The 17,752-nt window shown below is 35.7% G+C and overlaps 2 protein-coding genes across 2 annotated transcripts; both read right to left on the reverse strand.

Annotated features, from left to right (window-relative positions):
- Window positions 1-1,220: 1,220 nt before the first annotated feature.
- Window positions 1,221-3,191, reverse strand: CLUP02_08998 (uncharacterized protein; the record flags this gene model as incomplete). The annotated part of the gene is made up of 4 exons (XM_049287979.1): window positions 1,221-1,362; window positions 1,488-1,596; window positions 1,646-2,383; window positions 2,465-3,191. 4 exons carry the CDS (start codon window positions 3,189-3,191, stop codon window positions 1,221-1,223), a joined length of 1,716 nt encoding a protein of 571 aa, XP_049145123.1.
- An 8,485-nt stretch (window positions 3,192-11,676) lies between these two features.
- On the reverse strand, window positions 11,677-12,969 carry CLUP02_08999 (uncharacterized protein; the record flags this gene model as incomplete). The annotated part of the gene is made up of 3 exons (XM_049287980.1): window positions 11,677-12,667; window positions 12,709-12,819; window positions 12,899-12,969. The coding sequence occupies 3 exons, from the start codon at window positions 12,967-12,969 to the stop codon at window positions 11,677-11,679; spliced, it is 1,173 nt and encodes a 390-aa protein (XP_049145124.1).
- Window positions 12,970-17,752: the final 4,783 nt, after the last annotated feature.

Below are 17,752 nucleotides of genomic sequence, written 5' to 3' on the forward strand. Positions count from 1 at the left end.
TTCAAATCTTTTCGGTGAAATCCAGGCGGGGATGTCTGGGCGGATCTATGACCACCTCGACCACATCAACCAGCTTTTTCTCTATCACCAAGTCATTGCTATCTGATTGCCCGCTTGCAGATGGGCCACAAGCAGCCGTTTCCATAGCAAAGAGGACAATGGGATTCATGTTAGCCGATTGTTGGGAGGCTCTTAAGACTGACAGGAATGGACATGCGATGTTATCTTCAAGACCTAGATCAGTCTGTCTCGCCTTGATCGTCTACTGAATGTCTTTATCGGGCAAACCGATTGAAATAGGACGCAGAGGATAGAATGCCTTGTGGCTCGGCAGCCAGCCGATACTCCATGTGAGTGCTTTGTGGGAGGAAATGAAAGGAGTAGATCTAATTTCAATACGCCATACGTGGATCCATGGGTGTGGCACAAGCTACAGAGACGTCGGGTTGAGGCGGTGGTCATTGCATGGCCGGTTGCGATCGATGTACCTACTTTGAAGGGGTACCTAGTGAGAGTAAGTTGAGAAAGTTATTCACTGTCAATGAAGGTTTGCGCAGATAACTCAGATGACTCGTACATTTGAATGTCTCAAAGACTCGTGTAACGAGCACCAGACTGTGGGGAGACGGTGGGTATTCTCGCCGAACGCCCCGGACGACGCGGAGCTCTCTGGCCAGGACTCTAACCCATCATTATCATGCGGGCACGTAATAATTGACCCAGCGTAAATGTAGAAGTAGGTAAATCTTTCATTTTGTGTCAAAGCTTGTAAACTCCATCTTTCACCCGGACCATCTAAGGATTGCAGTCACACGTATTAGTTAATCCTGGAGATATGATGTTGTGGAAGCTCCTCCGGATCGTGACCGGGCACGCGATCCAATCTCGCCGATCTGCCAAGCCGCCCGGAAAGTAAGTACTGTCTCAAACGAGGTCATCTGTTTCCGTGCTTGAAACGTCATGGGCTTGTTTAAAGTACCTAGAATGGTACGGAGTAAGCGTCCGTGGCCCCGCTGGCCGACCATTACTCTCGGCTATCTAGTTGTCTTAAAGCCACAAGCAGCCACCACCCGCAAGACAGGGGTACAAGAGACCTCACAATTGTGACTTAAACACTTCAGGATCGGATTCTAAGTTCCTCACTCGGGCCCTCGGGTTACCTAGAATATCTAAGCAGTTTACATTGAAAGAGTGGGCCTTTCCGTTGAGGCTTGATCGAGTTAATAACCAGGTTCAACGCCCTTGCGAAGGACCCCTCTTCGATCAACATCAGGCTCGATTCCAACAATGATCTCGCCCATCTGAGTAAGAGAATTACATGATGGCAAATCATATGAGTCCTCGTCATCCTTCGGACATCTAATTTAGAAAGTGCCTAACAAGATCTTCGTCCGGTCAAAAGGGACGCAAGCTCTGTTTGCGAGGTGGTAATGCCGCCGACCCCGCGAAGGTCTAATCCCGATCCAAACCAAAATCAATCCACATACCAGTCTTGGTCGTCCGGGTAAGACTCGCACCTTATACCGCCGCCAAAGTACGCCACCTGGCGCACATACTGCATGAAGCGCTCGATGGCGGCCTCGTAAGTGGCAGAGGCTTTCGTTAGACAACACCTCGAAATACAAGGCTTCTTTCAGGGTTGCACTGGACTCTTCCACAATTTTCTTGGCCGTTTGCTTCACTAGCTCAGCAATGACAACAGCATCTTCCCAGATATTCTCAACGGCATCTCCGCCTGTCCGCTGTCTCGACTCAACCACAACCCTTCGGTTCAACTCTTCGACACAGTTGTTGGCTGCTTCAGCAATGATGCTGGCACCGCCGCTGAGAGGCATTATCTTTACAGGTAACTCGCTTGTGGTCTGCAAAGGCTCCTGATTCAGACTCAGAATGTCGAGAGCGCTCACTTCTGACGGTTGCGACGCAATGGAAACGAGTAGACCTGGCCCGCTGATGTTGGCGTTTTGGTATATCAGCGCCGCAGACCTGCTCCCAAGGAGTTGGAGAAGATTTGGCCTCTGACTTGATTCGGAGCGTGATTCTGCATGTGCAGATCCGGATTTCCGGGTCTCATTTTCGCCCTTGTGAATTCTGACAGCAAACCAGCCATCTTCATCTGCTTGTAGCTTTGCCAAAAATACAGAAGGGGGTGTGGCTTCATCTTCCGAGTGGATATCCTTTCGGTCATTCATTGATACCATTGGCAATAACTTGCCAAATGAACCAGCAGTGGCAGCCAAACTCGTGAGTCGCGCCCCAGGAAGCCTCACGTGTAGACCCTTGTCGGAAATCTTCGCCGGATACGCACTGGAATGAGAAACATAGAGATTGCCGTATTTCGCGTACTGGACAAGAGTTGCGGGTGCCCACCGATATCCTGGGACTTGAACACGTGGGACAGAGGAGAAAATAAGGTCAGATGGCAGACTCCCACCGAGGCCCTGAAGCCTCCTCCACAACTCACACATGCCCTCCTCGGGAGTCTCTCCGTGGCCAATAAGAGGTACGACTCCCCGTGTGCTGTTGATACGCAAATTCAGCAGCGTAGCCAAGCAAATCACCTCGTCGGACGCAACCGTGACGTTGCGGTATTTCAAAGCGGCAGTGAGCATGCTCAAGAAGAAGTCAAATCCCTTCAGACTATGCTTCACTGGCTTGTCGCCATCATCATCTCCTAGCTGCCACATGTGAGTGCTGAGGTCGCGGAATTCTGCCATGAAGCGGTATGCCAACAAGGCCTCTTGTCGGGGGGCTTGCTTCAGGAGGTTGATGATTGACTCGAGCGAGAGGATGCCATCGGCGAATGACAGACAAAGCCGGTCGCCAATCCCTCGAGCTCTGGAAGCACCAGCTAGGACTGCCTCTTGTAATGTCCACATCCTGCGCATGTAAGGAGATAGGTACAGCTGTGCTGCAACATCCATCACCCCTTTGGAGGGGTCCCGTACAATGTCGCCTATTTCCAAAGCTTCAAGCACTGCGCTTCTCACCATGACAACATTGGCGTTCGAGTAAATTTCTCGCATCATGGAGAGGCAAACATTCTTTCCATATCCAGGAGTCGCAGGACAACACATGGTGTCGATCCAGATATTAAGCTGGCGTATTTTGGGTTTCGTTTGGATCATAATTCCCGTGCCGTCCTTTGATTCGTCTGCTTCTTTCTCTTCCACAACTTGGTATGCCATCATTGCCCAGTGTTGTACGTATGCCAGCTGACAAAAGGGTAGGGCATTCGCCGCCGGATCGCCCATCCCCTCTGACCATACGTGTGAGAGAGCGACGTAGTGATTATTGGGGTCTTTCCGCGACTCTTCGTCGATGCTGCAGGAACTGAGAGCGATGCCCAAACTGCCATCTTCAAGCCTTCCGATAGAAAAACAAGGGACATCGCCCTTTTGGTAGATGTTGGTATCCCTATTACAGGGTAGTTAGTTCGAACCGTAGTTGACGAAGAGATTAATTAAACTATATAAATATCTGCGTAGTAGGTAGAAAAAGGAGGTTCTAACCGTAGGTTAGGCTAGCTATAATAATCGTAAATAGGGCCCCTAATTAGCCCCTGCGCAGTCGGCTATATACCGCGGTTAAATTAGACTTCTAATCTAATACTAACTTTCTCTTTCTTTTATTAATTTAACTACTATAGTTAAAGATATAATTCGACCTCGGGCCCGTTTACTAAGTCGTCTCCTTTTCCCCCTTTTCTCTACTCTTTTTATATAACCTATCCCTCTATTCGTATAGTAACTTTTCCGCTACTTACGAATTACTCTAATCCCTTATTTAGTACTACTTTTGTAAAAACGTCTACGAGGTTATTTTTATTATTAATTTAATAGATCTTAAGTATCTCGCGCCTTTTATACGATTACCTAAGGGCTATAATATCGATTATAAGCCTCTTTTCCTTCGTCGTTCCTAATTTAATAAGATATTTGTATAGCGAGTAGGAATTTATATAGATAACTATTAGAATAAGTAGAAAGCTAATTCGATCGGTAATTTTCTTTAGCGTCGTTAAAATTGCGTAAAAGAGGTTAATACTATTAACTATACTATAAACCTCCGACGCTAATATACTTCTCGTTATACGCTTACTTTTAGTTAATAAGTAATAAATTATATTACTATATATAATAAATTCGCTCTTATCTATACTCTCGTTAACTAGGATAATAATATACCCTAATTACGAAGTAAGGTCGTTATTATTCGTAAATAACTTATTAACGAAGACGTAGAGCTTACTAATCGTAAGGTCGATCGGGTAATAAACGAGACCTCGATTAAGATTCGTTTACTACTACTTAAGCTACTTATTAAGTACTTTAATATCTCGTTCGGTTAGATCTATAGCCTGCGCTACCCTAGCATAGTTAAAAGTTACTTTAAGTTAATAAATACTTATAATATATACCCCTCGCGCGAGCTTAGCCTTATACCGCTTTTTAATATTAATTACGTTCGGATTAACGAGGTTAATCTTCTTACCCTACCCCTTTTACTAAAAAACGACGGTTTCCCCTTTAATTATAAAAATCCTACTATTAAATACTAAGGGGGTATTTATTATAAGGACCTCTTTTAGCTTTATTATAAAGCCCGCTTTCTAAAGCTCCTTATCCTCCTTCTTTATAAAGTTAATATTAAATAGGCCTAATATATCGTCGGTCTATATTCCGACAATCCTAAATTAGTCACCTTCGTACTCTATAACTAATAAGCACGGGTCGTATATAGAAGTAACTATTAATAGTTAATTAATATAAAAATCGTAATAAGTAGCCTACTAATAAGTACCCGATTTTGCGAGCCTATATAGTAGCTTAAGTACTTTAATAATCGTACCTTTTAGGTACTTACTAGCTATTTCCTTTAGTAAATAGGCTAGGATTTTCTTTATAAGCCCTATAGCCGATTAAGTATAGGCCTAGGTAATATCACGGCTCTAAATCTTATATCCCTTCTTCTATAATAATACTATTAGTACTATTATTAATCGTTAGTTATAGCGCTATATAGTAGGTAATTATATAAGTAGCGTTGCCTTTTTAACGTCGCCGTACCCCTAAATTACGTATTTAAACTTCTCGTACAGCTAGGGTATTCCTTTCCTTTTAATCTCACGAACTATTTATAATTTAAATATATAGAGGTTTATATATTTTTCTAAGTCGTATAAGATAAATCGATAGACCCCTCGATTACGAAGAGTATTTACTTCGATAAGATCTAATCCTTTATATAGCTTTTTAATAGTTATAATTACGCCTTTTTTACGTAGTTTAACCGCTAGCTCGAAATCGGCTTTCTCTTTTATTATATAAAAAGTATTAATTACCTCGTTATTAGTAATAAATTACCGCGTTAGGGCTTGCCGTCGTAGTTTTTTACGACGTCTCGCCGGTAGTATTAATACCCTTTTAGTAATTTCCTCTTCCTCGTCGCCTATTAATACTACTACGACGATTTCGTCGAGGATAATTTCCTATACCTTTACTACGGGTTATATAGTTTCCCCTAGCTCTTTTTCTTTTTATAAGTTAGAAATTACCTCGTTAGGATCTATATAGTACGGTCTAACTACCGTAATTAATACTTCGAGTAGCTAGTTACGATCTCTCGTAACTATATAAGAGCGCTCGTTAATAAAAATTAACTTATATAGCCTAGCCTACTATTAAGTAATTTCGCACTATACTTATATATCCGAATTTAGTAATATATCTAGATTATCCCCTATATTAGGCTTATTACGCGTAGTAATTACTTTATTAACTTATTTTCTTATACTTACCTAGCGCAGTACCCGTATTACTTTTTTAATTACTTAGGCTCGTTAGCTTACGCTTAGTAATAGTAGCAAGGCTAAGGTCGTTTTTAAATATGCTCTAAATACTAATAGCGTTAATATAAGTCCGTTAGGCCCTATAGTATCGTTATAGTATTTAAGTACTATCTAGAGGCATTCGTCGTTAGTAAAATCCGGATTTTCCTTTTTAATAATTCTAAACGCCCTTTTTAACTACTAATATACCCTCTCTACTTTTCTAATACTATAGTACGCTTTAATAAGTACGACTTTTAGCTATATACCGTAAGCCGTCGTATTATCCCTAAATTCTACTAACTTAAAGCTAATACTAACGTCGGTTCTAATACCGTCTAGCGGTCCCTAGTATATATTAATCTAGCTTTTTCGCAAGGCTACTTATACTATCTTTACTTATAGATCCTAGAGGAATTGCCCTACTTAGAAAGATATAGCTACGTCGATTATGTATAATACTAGCCGACTATTTAAATAGAAAATATCGACGACTATTTCCTAATTAAAGTTAAGCTTATTACGTAATTTAAACTTAAATCTATATAGGCTCTGCGTATTTATTTAGTATTAGTAATATACTTTCGTTAACTACTCTAGCGCCCCTATTTCGATATTATTATTACTTAATTACTTTAAGAGGTTATATAGCCTCGTAACCGACGGGTACCCGAATCTCTAGTATAGTTTTCTAAGCTCACTTTCTATTAAGTAATTAATCGACTTCGTATTATTAATAAGCTTTATAAACGCATACCCCTATTATCGTTTAACTACTTCGAAGTACTTACCGCTAGAGATTTTATTCTTCGTATTATCGAATATAATACCTAGTCGATCCATATTTTTTAGATATAAGAGAAATAGGGTATTAATAAGTAAAATATAAAAAGTTATCGTTCCGAAGTACGTCTCTACTTTTATTATACCTAGGGCGATAATTTCCTTACCTAGGCTAAAACTAATCTTTATAATACTTACTATTAATATATTAAGCGTTACTAGTGCGATTTTTTATAGCGCCTAGAATTGCCCTTTTCCTCTAGTTAACTATTACGATGCCCTAGTATCTAGGATAATTCTATAAAAATTATCTAGGCCGTACTTTTTGCTTACGTAGAATACTTATATAAGCTTAGTATTCGAGGGATCTAAGTAGTATAAAAAGGACCCCTCTAGCTACCCCTAGATTTGCTTAGTACTATATTCCTTTTTTTTAAATATCGAGAGAGATAGCGTCTTTTTTTTAATCGTTAAGAGAATAGGCTTTAGCCCTATTAAATTCGCCCTTTTAGCCGCCTCCGTATTCGTTATTTAAGGGACCTTCCCTTACTATTTATAAATAAAAGCTTACTTATTAAGAGCTTTTACTACCCTCTATTCGTTTAGCTTCGTATATCCTCTAGAGGCTAACGGGGCAAAAAAAGAGTAGTTAATATTATCGATTTCGTTATAATCTAATTCGTTAGTATAGGGGGTAAGATCTTCCTTATTTTCCGAATCTCTTATAGGGGGTATATACTTTAGGCCGCTATTTTAGCTACCGTTACTAAGTTCTATACCCCCGGATCTGCCCTTATATATAATAAGAAATTAGTTAAACCGACGAGGGCTAGTTTTATTATCTATTACCCTCGACTTTTTATACTATTCGTACGATTTAGTACGCTCTTTTTTAAAATAGTTACTTAACTAATATCTATCCTTTCTATAAATATAGTATTACTTTTTTTATTACCCTACTTATAAGTTAAATCTCTACCTATTTAACAAATCTAGGCCTCCTTACTAGCAATTACTATATCTAGCCTCTTTTCCTTTCTTATTATACGTTCGATCGACCTAATGTTATTAATAAGGGCCGTTATACGTTTAGAAGTAGGTTTAGTATAGTATTCTCGCTTTAATATTAAAACTAAATCTTAGCCTCGAGCAGAGCGTCTCGTAGTTTTCGGGTACTTAGTATAGGGTAATTTTTACTTTTAATATACGTTAGACTACGGTATAGAGATATCTAACTTTCCGCTCGTTTATCCCCTTATTTAGCTAGGTTTTCGCTAACTTATCGATTCGATTAATAAGCTTTTTAAGGATTTTTACTCGCGATTTACCCTCTATTATCCTAGCTATAAATACGAAAGAAATTACTTATAGTTTAGATAGGAGCTCTAGGTTCTTATTATAGGTCTCGAAGCGGCTTCGGATTGCGTTAATTATACTAAGAAAGTCGTTTCGATCGAGATTACGTACCGCTTTATAGTAGTAATTAGAGGCTTTACTTACGAGTATAATATTAATTACCGAATAGTACTAGTATTCTCTAATTCCGACTTTTTTATAATAATTATAAAATATCGTTAGGGTTTCTTATAAGACCTTATACTTCCCCCTAGAGTATAGTTTCTCTTTTAGGAAGATCTTTTTAAGGTTTATAAACTGCTTCGTATTTGTTACTAGATTTTTAGTATTTATATACGATCCCTGCGTCGCTACGTATTATTAATAACTTTAGGTCGTTTATTTCTTTTTTTATTAGCCGATCGGTGCCGAATTTTATATTAGTAGCGGTAACGAGTTATAGATCGAAATAGATAGAATTATCGATTATTATACTTTTAGTACTATATTTTGCCCCGGTATATCCTTTTATAACGATAGATTTCTATTAGTAATTATAGGGAGGAAATCTAGGTCGTTTATTCTTTTTTTAAATTCGTTAAAACGATTATACGCTCTATTAACCTATACCTAGTTCTATAATACGAATTCCTCTTTTATAATTATTACTATTAGTATTTTATATAGCTCTTGCGATTATAATTGCGCTAGTAATACCCCTCGCCCGTAAAGGAATTTATTAACTATTTTTATAATTCCTAGGCTTACGCTCGCGAACTATTTATTTAGCTAATAGCTAAGGTCGTTTACGATCTCGTAAAATAAGGGTTACCCCTATAGCCCCTTTTTCTTATAAACCTTAGTTAAATAGATTAATACTACGTTAATTTACTTACCGTTAGGCTAATCTGCGATTCTATATATTTACGTCCCCTAATAGTCCGGGTTAATATTTACTTATTTATAAAGGATTAGGATTCTATTTAGGATTAGGTTTCGTCCTCTCCTTTTTTATTTTAACTTACTAAGGGTCGTGCTCTAGCTTATACCCGTATTAGTAGTTATTAATATATTTAATTTTAATAAGGATATATTTAATCCGTACGCAAGTCGTAATAAATCCGTGCTTTTATTACTTAACGAATTTATTAGGGTCTAAGAGATTCCCGCTTCCTCTTACCGTCTCGCTACTACTCTCGTTTTTACTATTTCTAGCGATTATTACTACCTTTTTAAATCGCTAGCTATCGTATTTATTAAGATCCTCCTTTTTATTTAGTAAAAAAGGGTAGGTTTTAGTAGTTCTTTTTAATAATAATAGCGGTAGACGTTTATATTACTATAAGAAGATATAGTAATTAGTCTCGGGATTTTTACTAGTTATTAATTTCCGCTATTTTATATACTTCTAGCCTCCTAAGCCTCGTACTCTTTATAATCTCTAAATAGCTTCTTTAGTTAATTTCTAAGATCCGTAATACTCTTAGCTTAATACCGTTAGGACCTCTAAATCCCCTCCTCCCTCGTTAGACCGTCCCCTATACTATATTCCTAAGTAATACCCGGGGGGTAGTTAAGAGAGCTACGAGGAGGTCGTTTAGATCGCGGGCTTAAGGTCGTACTTATAAGATCCTCGTAATAATAGACTTTCTTATATACTATAGATCTCTTAGCTTAATAACTCCTATAGGGTTACTTTTATTATTAAGTAAGAATATTTATATTTAAAAATCCCCTTTTTTAATCGCACAGTGCTTTTTTATACCGTACTTTTATTAATTTAACTAGTTAATTTCTAATCGTAGGCTGGCCGTAGAAAAGTCGTTTAGTAAAAAAGCTACTCGGGGCGACGGTAAAAGGCTAGTTACTTAAGCAGTTCTATTAATTAACGTAGTTTAACGTAATAAACGTCGACCTCTCGTAAGTAGTAAAGGGCTACGATTACTTAATTCCGTATAGTATTTAAAAATTACCTCTTTTTTTATCTACTTCCGTAAGGTTAATTAGTACGAATCTCTTATCCCGTACGGTATTAAGAAGTCGTCTCTTTTATATAGCGAGATACCTTACTAATTTATAATAATAGAGTTTAACTACTAATTAGTATTAGTATCCCTATTATAAAATAGTTAGTTCGAACCGTAGTTAACGAAGAGATTAATTAAACTATATAAATATCTACGTAGTAAGTAGAAAAAGGAAGTTCTAACTATAGGTTAGGCTAGCTACGATAATCGTAAATAGGGCCCCTAATTAGCCCCTGCGCAGTCGGCTATATGCCGCAGTCGAATTAGACTTCTAATCCGACAGTAGATATCTATAAGGTTTTCCTCATCAAATGAAATCATTCCCGGGCAGTTGCAACCTTCGCTCATGTGTTTAGGCTCTGCCGGTATTCTAAGACTGCAGCCATATTCGGGACAGTCTTTGTATAAGTCTGCCACGGTGGAATCCGCCTTGAACTTGCTAAAGTAATAGAACGCGGCGATGGTGTTGAAGCTCTCGCCGATCTTAGTGATATCACCAGGGCACCAGCCGGCCTTAATCATTGCGAGCTTATTATTTCCCGAGGACAGATCAAGCAAGGAGGCGACCTTGGAGAACCATGGGCGCTTGGCTGACTCTGGGAAGTGCTGTACACCTCGGTCCATTTCTGTATAGAGAGGCAGCATCAGCATAGGCTCCAGGGTCTGGAATTTGCTAGCTCTTATCCGAGGGTGCTTAACTTACCGGCGACTGGTCCGTGAACGAGTGCCGTCTGAACCGCAGAGTCTAATGTCTCGGCCAAGCTGGCCAGGCATAGAATTTCTTCGGCAAAGGCCGCCGAGAAGCCCGGAAATTTGAAATCGATCTCATCAAAGGCCTCAAATGCTTGATCCAAACATTCTTTTAGGTGCTCTTCATATACATCACCGCTTCGGATGGATGCCAGCGGCCCGCTTGCGCGTAACGATGCCAGGTCCTCGTGCAAAGTCTTTGTAGATAGGCTGATAGTCTTGAGCCTTTGTTGATCGTCGTATGTCCAAGACGTATATTTTTGCCATTTATACAGGTCTCCCAGAAACTCCTGGAGCAAGGAGCAGAACAACCAACCTTGGTAATAGTCAATAACCTGCATATGCGATATTCCGGCTGTGAACCGCCCTTGAAGGGCATCGGCTTGAGTGGGAACATGTGGATATTGTGCGTTGAGAACCTCGCCATGCTGTGTCGGGTAGTCGGAAAAAGGCCCAGGTTCATGGAACTGTTTGGTGCCCAATGCTATTGTCGGATGTTCACTAATTGGGTCGCGGGGTATCGGAAGATGCTCCATGATTCGGCACAAAGTAGATGTCAAAGTGTCTTAGGGAAACCAGCTGACGCGGGTCGTGTTGGCCCTATTATTATCGTTATTGTTATTTGATCGTCGAGGGAGTCAAGTGTCTGAGAGTCGTGAGAGGAAACTCAAGTTAGCCAAAGATTCAAGCAAAAACTAAAGAATTCCCACAGGAAGCCAGATGTAAGCCAATAAGCTTCGTCTTCTATGACGGTTCGTGGTGAATTTACATGTGAGGGGGGCTTCCAGGCAGCTACATCGCTTATTGCTGACACTGGTGCTAGCGCTGACGTAGCCAGAGCACAGGGCGATCAAAGTAGAGAAAACAGTGTGAGACCCAAGGGACTCTTGCGATAGTAAAGTATGACATTATGACTATTTGGATAATTCCAGCCTCTTCAATTTGGCTTACTCAAGGTGAGGCAAGCGTGAAAGTACACTTAAGTCCGGAGTGGTCGCTCCATGGAACAGAGCCATCTTCGCCAGGTAGAAGTACCTGCATCGGGTGCAAAACTTCAATATGCAGTGGTCTGAGCCCCACCATTGCAACCTTGTCCATCCGGTTCGCGGGGAATCTTTCGGTACCATTAACTCCCCACGTGTATCCAGTCTCCTCGCCTTTCAACTCCTTCCACGCGTCGAGGAGGCCATTGTCTTCCACCAGGCTTGCATCGATATGTGGAGTCACAGGATTGAAGTCTCCCGCTACCAGCCCATGGCCAACGTCGTGTAGAAGTGATCCAACACACTGCAGTTGCGCTGGGCGACATGCCGCCCCGTTTGATAGGGAGTCCAAATGCACGTTGACAAGTTGGAGCCGCTTGTACGCAGTCATCTGAGCCCCCGGCTGCCGCGATGGTACAAACACCTCACTGCACAGTGCGTCCCGTCTGTAGAAAGATCGATACTTGATTCGCGAGACCCGTCCTAGACCCGCCAGAGCTGCCCTGCCGATGTGACCAAATTTGGCCTTGGATAGGAGAGTCATTGTAGCGAAAGCGGTGAGAGGAGCGCCTATCCAGTTTCGCGAGTCTTTTTCGCTGGAATACCAATTGTCGCGAACTATGCTGTTGTTCAGCAACGCACTAAGCATCGTTGTCGACACTTCCTGGAAGAAGATTATATCGGGTGAGGGCGAGTGGTTCAGAAGATGGTCGAGAATTGCGGTGATGCGGCGGGCAGGCTCTTGATCAAATGCCTCCACGTTCCACGTGGCGAGAACAAAATGAGGGCTTATTTCGGTAGTATTTTGAGGTGCGGATGGGGGAGGATTGTTGACGTCGTGGGTTTCAACTATCTCCCAAGTGTTGATCGTTGGCTCGAATTGATGCCATGACTGCGCGATCGGGGCCACTCCCTCGGCCTCTCGCTGCGTAGAGGACCACGACATAATGCGTTGATGCCTTGAATTTCTGATTAGCCGTGCGAACTCAAAGTGGTTGACTGAAAATAAGGTGAGAATTGTGAGAGAAGTTGGGTAACGTGTGTTGCAGTGGTTGAGGATGAGGAGTTATTCAGCGAGAGCTGATGTGGCTGCAATCCAGGCACCAAGATTCTTGAAGAGGTTAAGTCACGTGCAAGGGATCTGTAAAGGTAAAGTATGTTTCTCAAGGTAAAGTTTCGACATACTTTACAAAAGTGGACGCTTCCCTGTATTGGATGAAGAAGGAACTTGATTTTGGGCGCCGTTTGAGGTTGTTTCCATGGCGGCGTGAATGTGCCTTAGTGTTAGTATCCCTATTATAGGGTATTTAGTTCGAACCGTAGTTAACGAAGAGATTAATTTAAACTATATAAATATCTACGTAATAAGTATAAAAAGGAGGTTCTAACTATAGGTTAAGCTAGTTATAATAATTATAAATAGGGCCCCTAATTAGCCCCTATATAATCGGCTATATATTATAATTAAATTAGACTTCTAATTTAATACTAATTTTCTTTTTTTTTATTAATTTACTTATTATAGTTAGAGGTATAATTCGACCTCGGGCCCGTTTATTAAGTCGTCCCCTTTTTCCTCGTTTTTTTATTCTTTTTATATAACCTATTTTTTTATTTATATATTAATCTTTTTATTATTTATAAATTACTTTAACCCCTTATTAAGTACTATTTTTATAAAAGCGTTAGTAAAGTTATTATTATTATTAATTTAATAAATCTTAAGTATTTTGCGCTTTTTATATAATTACTTAAGGGTTATAATATTAATTATAAGCCTCTTTTTTATTATTATTCTTAATTTAACGAGGTATTTATATAGTAAGTAAGAATTAATATAAATAACTACTAGGATTAGTAAAAAGCTAAGTCGATTAGTAATTTTTTTTAGTATTATTAAAATTACGTAAGAGAGGTTAACGCTATTAATTATATTATAAACTTTTAAAACTAATATACTCCTTATTATTTACTTACTTTTAGTTAATAAATAATAAATAATATTATTATATATAATAAATTCGCTTTTACTTATACTTTTATTAATTAAAATAATAATATACCCTAATTATAAAATAAGGTCGTTATTATTTATAAATAACTTATTAATAAAGACGTAGAGCTTATTAATTATAAAGTTCATTAAGTAATAAACGAGGCTTTAATTAGGATTTATTTATTATTACTTAAGCTACTTATTAAATATTTTAACGTTTTATTTAGTTAGATCTATAGCTTATACTATTTTAACGTAGTTAAAAATCGCTTTAAGCTAATAAATACTTATAATATATACCCCTTATATAAGCTTAGCCTTATACTATTTTTTAATATTAATTATTGTTACGAAGGTAACTTTGTTTACCTTATTATTCGCCTTATTATCAATATTACGTAAGCAAACTATATACCATATTAATCTACGATTTCTGTAGATTATTATAGGTATTGATTATGTAAGCAATACTGCTTATATAAGCTTACGTGAGCAATGGAAAGTACTGGAAGGTAACTAAATAATCTGGAATTTACTCGAGGCGGAATTACGTACTACGATTACGCATTCACTTACGTATACGCTTATTAATTATATCATCATTAATAAGCAATGGAATATTCTAATAGGAGGTTTTTATGCCTATATATAGGCGTGTATTTGCCTACCTAGACCTTTCGTTAAGCAAGCAACTTCTCATATAGTAATTCAACTATATTACTCTCTTTACTACAAAAACCTCTTTTATATACGCTTATTTCCCCTATATTCATATATTCTTGCTTCTATATGAATATTCACTTTTCATATTCTTTATAAGAATATCCCGCATTACCTCGTTAAAGCTATACGTGCTAGAGATATATAATATTCTCCACTTCTAATTAGTTTAAAAAAAATAGTACCTTTTTGTAAAAGTAATAAAGGTAATTATATTAATATAACTATTCCTACTATCCTCTCTAACTTAAGCTCTAATTTAAAATTTCTAAAAATAAAAATACTATTATAACCCCTATATTTATTTAGAACTACTATATTACCTATTTAAAATTTATAAATCTTAAATAAATTAGTAATCTAAGCTTTTATAAATCTTAAATAAGTAAGGCTTCTTTCTATTATATACTTAAGATATATAAAAAGTAAATTATAATAATATCTACTTAATTACCTCTTTTAATATAGTTATAATAATTTATTATTATTATAAATTACTTTTTATTAGCTCCGTTTTTTTTTAAATACTGAGCTATATCGGCCATTTATTTATATGATTCCCTATTATCCTCCCCTTATTAAGAACGCTAAACTAGCTCTTTATTTATTACTAAAATAAGCTCAATATCTAGCTTTAACTTAGCTAACTTATTTTTTTTATAAACCTAGCTAGCGTTAATTTATTTTTATTCTTAAATAAGCGGCCTCGCTTTTTATTATTAATACCTTAGTTATTATAAATAGTATAAGCTTAACTAACTAATTAGCCTTTTTTAAATAAGGCTAGTTATAATAAAATAGGCTATATTATATTCTTTAGCTTATTATAAAGGGATATAATAATCTTAAGGTTAAGGATTTAATAATATAAATTTAAAAAGATCTTTTTTAAAAAACGCTACTAAGGGTATACTTCTTATTTACTAAAAGTAGCTAAATTTAATATTTTAAAATAGATTTTATAGTAATATAAAATACTTAACTTAATTAAAATAATATAATTTAGATTATAAAATCTAAGGGGGTCTAAAAATAGCCTCTTATTAAATAGTATTACCTTTTTTATAAGCCAGCTTTATATCCTAATTAAAATAAAATATTTTAAAAAAAGTATTATTTAAAGTTTATTTAAGTACTTAAAATAAGTACTTATATACTCCCGGCTTATAAGTACCTCGTCCTTTATATAAGCTTAGTAAAAACGTAGCTCTTAATTATTAATTATATCCTATATAACGTTAATAAGCCGATATAAATAACTAAGATTATTTAAAAAATAACCCTTAATATTATTATTATTTAACTTAATATTAGAAATAATATAAGTACTAAAGTTCTAATATTTTTAAATAAAGTAATAGGCCTATTGTGCTCTTAAAAATAAGTATATTACGTAGAGGTATTAGAGGATTAGGTATTAGTTATTAAACTTTTTATAAAACTTAGTCTAGGCTTTTTTAAAAGTATGCTTAGTCTTAGTGAAAATAATAAGCTTTTATATTATAAGGACCCTACGATATATATAAAAGAGGGGCTTATTAATAAATATATTAATATAGGCCTTATTTTTATTACTTAGCGTAATTATTACTTATATTAATAACTAATATCCCTCGTTATTAAACTTATTATTATTATTACTATAACTACGGTCCTTAACTTACTTTTACTTAGCCCTAAGTATAATATTAAAATTAATATAATAAATATAAAGTTATTATTAAACGTTTAAGAACTACTTATTTAGTATAGCTTTTACTTATTTATTATAATTTATAATAATAATAATAAAATAATAAACTAAATATTAGTTTATAAGTTAGTAAATACTTATTAAAAGAAATTAAAAACCCTCTAGTCTCTTATTATTAATAAGGCTAAACGCGGTATTATAAACAGATTTAAAATAAGTCTACTTAATAACTTAAAAAAGAGAGAGCTTAAAGCGATTAGTATTATAAGTATTATTAAAACTAATTACCTTAGGGAATCGTTTTTATATTTAAAAATAGTAAAAAAAGGTTTAAATAAGGTTAATAAAGCAGTTTAGCTCGCTATTTACTTATTTTACTATATATAAAATATTTCGCTCGTTAAATAGCTTAATTAATACTATAATTAGCGAGTATGTAGCTAATTTCTCTTGGTTTATACGAGCCCTAGCGTTATAAATATTTTAATAAATAAATAAGAACTTTAAGATCTATTTTTAAATAATAATATATACGTTACGTACCTAAATCCTAACCTATTAGCTTATAATTTTAATAATATCCTTAACTAGCTTAGTAAGCTTATAATAAGAAGGGTATATAAATATTTTAAAACTAGGCCTATAATTATATTAGTTATATTAGAGATCTTTATATTATTATAATAATTACTATTCCTTAACTTTAGCTTTAGTAATTAACTTTTATTTATAACTATATTTTTAAAATCTTTATTACTTTAAACCGATACTATAACTAAGCTTAGGATATTTATATTAATTATATTAAAATATATACTAAATATTCTTTTTATTTTACTTATACTTATAATATTTTATAATATTAAAGCTATTAGCCTTAATAAAAATATTAACTCGATCGAAAAGTGTATTTATTATTAGTTCTAGGCCGCTAGGAATTAGTAAGTTTCAGGTTTTATTTAAAAGAGGGGAAAAGGATTTATTATTTTAAGTATAATAAAAAGCTATGGTTTAAAAAAACGATATACTTAAAAAAGGGTTTTATTATAAAAGTAAATAGGGTGATAAGTTCGTTTAAAAACCCCACGTTTCTTATTATAAATAGCTTTACTTATATTATTAAATAAGGCTAGTTATTAACTTTTTATTAGTTTTCATAACTTATATAATAAGCTAAAGAATATTATTAAACTATTTTATAATAAGCTAAGTAAGTTATTAAGATTTATTAAAAAAAAGAGAGGGACTAAGCTTTAATAATATTTAAGGGAGAGTAGTATACTAGGTAATCTATATCCCCCTTAAAAATAATATATAAAGTAAAATATAGGCCGTCTAAACTCTTTATTAAAAGGGGGAAGACTACGCGCTAACAAAAATTAGGGAATAATAAAAAGTTAAAAAGTATTAGTTTTATTGAAGAATTTCTAATTAAAATAGAGGGTTAGTTTTATTTTAATATATTAGTACGAATAATAAGATAATAGTTACATTTTTTATAATAGCTCGGGTAAAATATTATTTATTAAGTTATTATATATATAAAGATCGCTAACTTTATAACACTAGCTAATATTAATATAGCTTTTATTTATAAATAGGAGACGATAGTATATTATTATTATTAGAGCGTTA

Source organism: Colletotrichum lupini, chromosome 4 (genome assembly GCF_023278565.1).
Source record: "Colletotrichum lupini chromosome 4, complete sequence".
In the NCBI taxonomy this organism is placed as follows: domain Eukaryota; kingdom Fungi; phylum Ascomycota; class Sordariomycetes; order Glomerellales; family Glomerellaceae; genus Colletotrichum; species Colletotrichum lupini.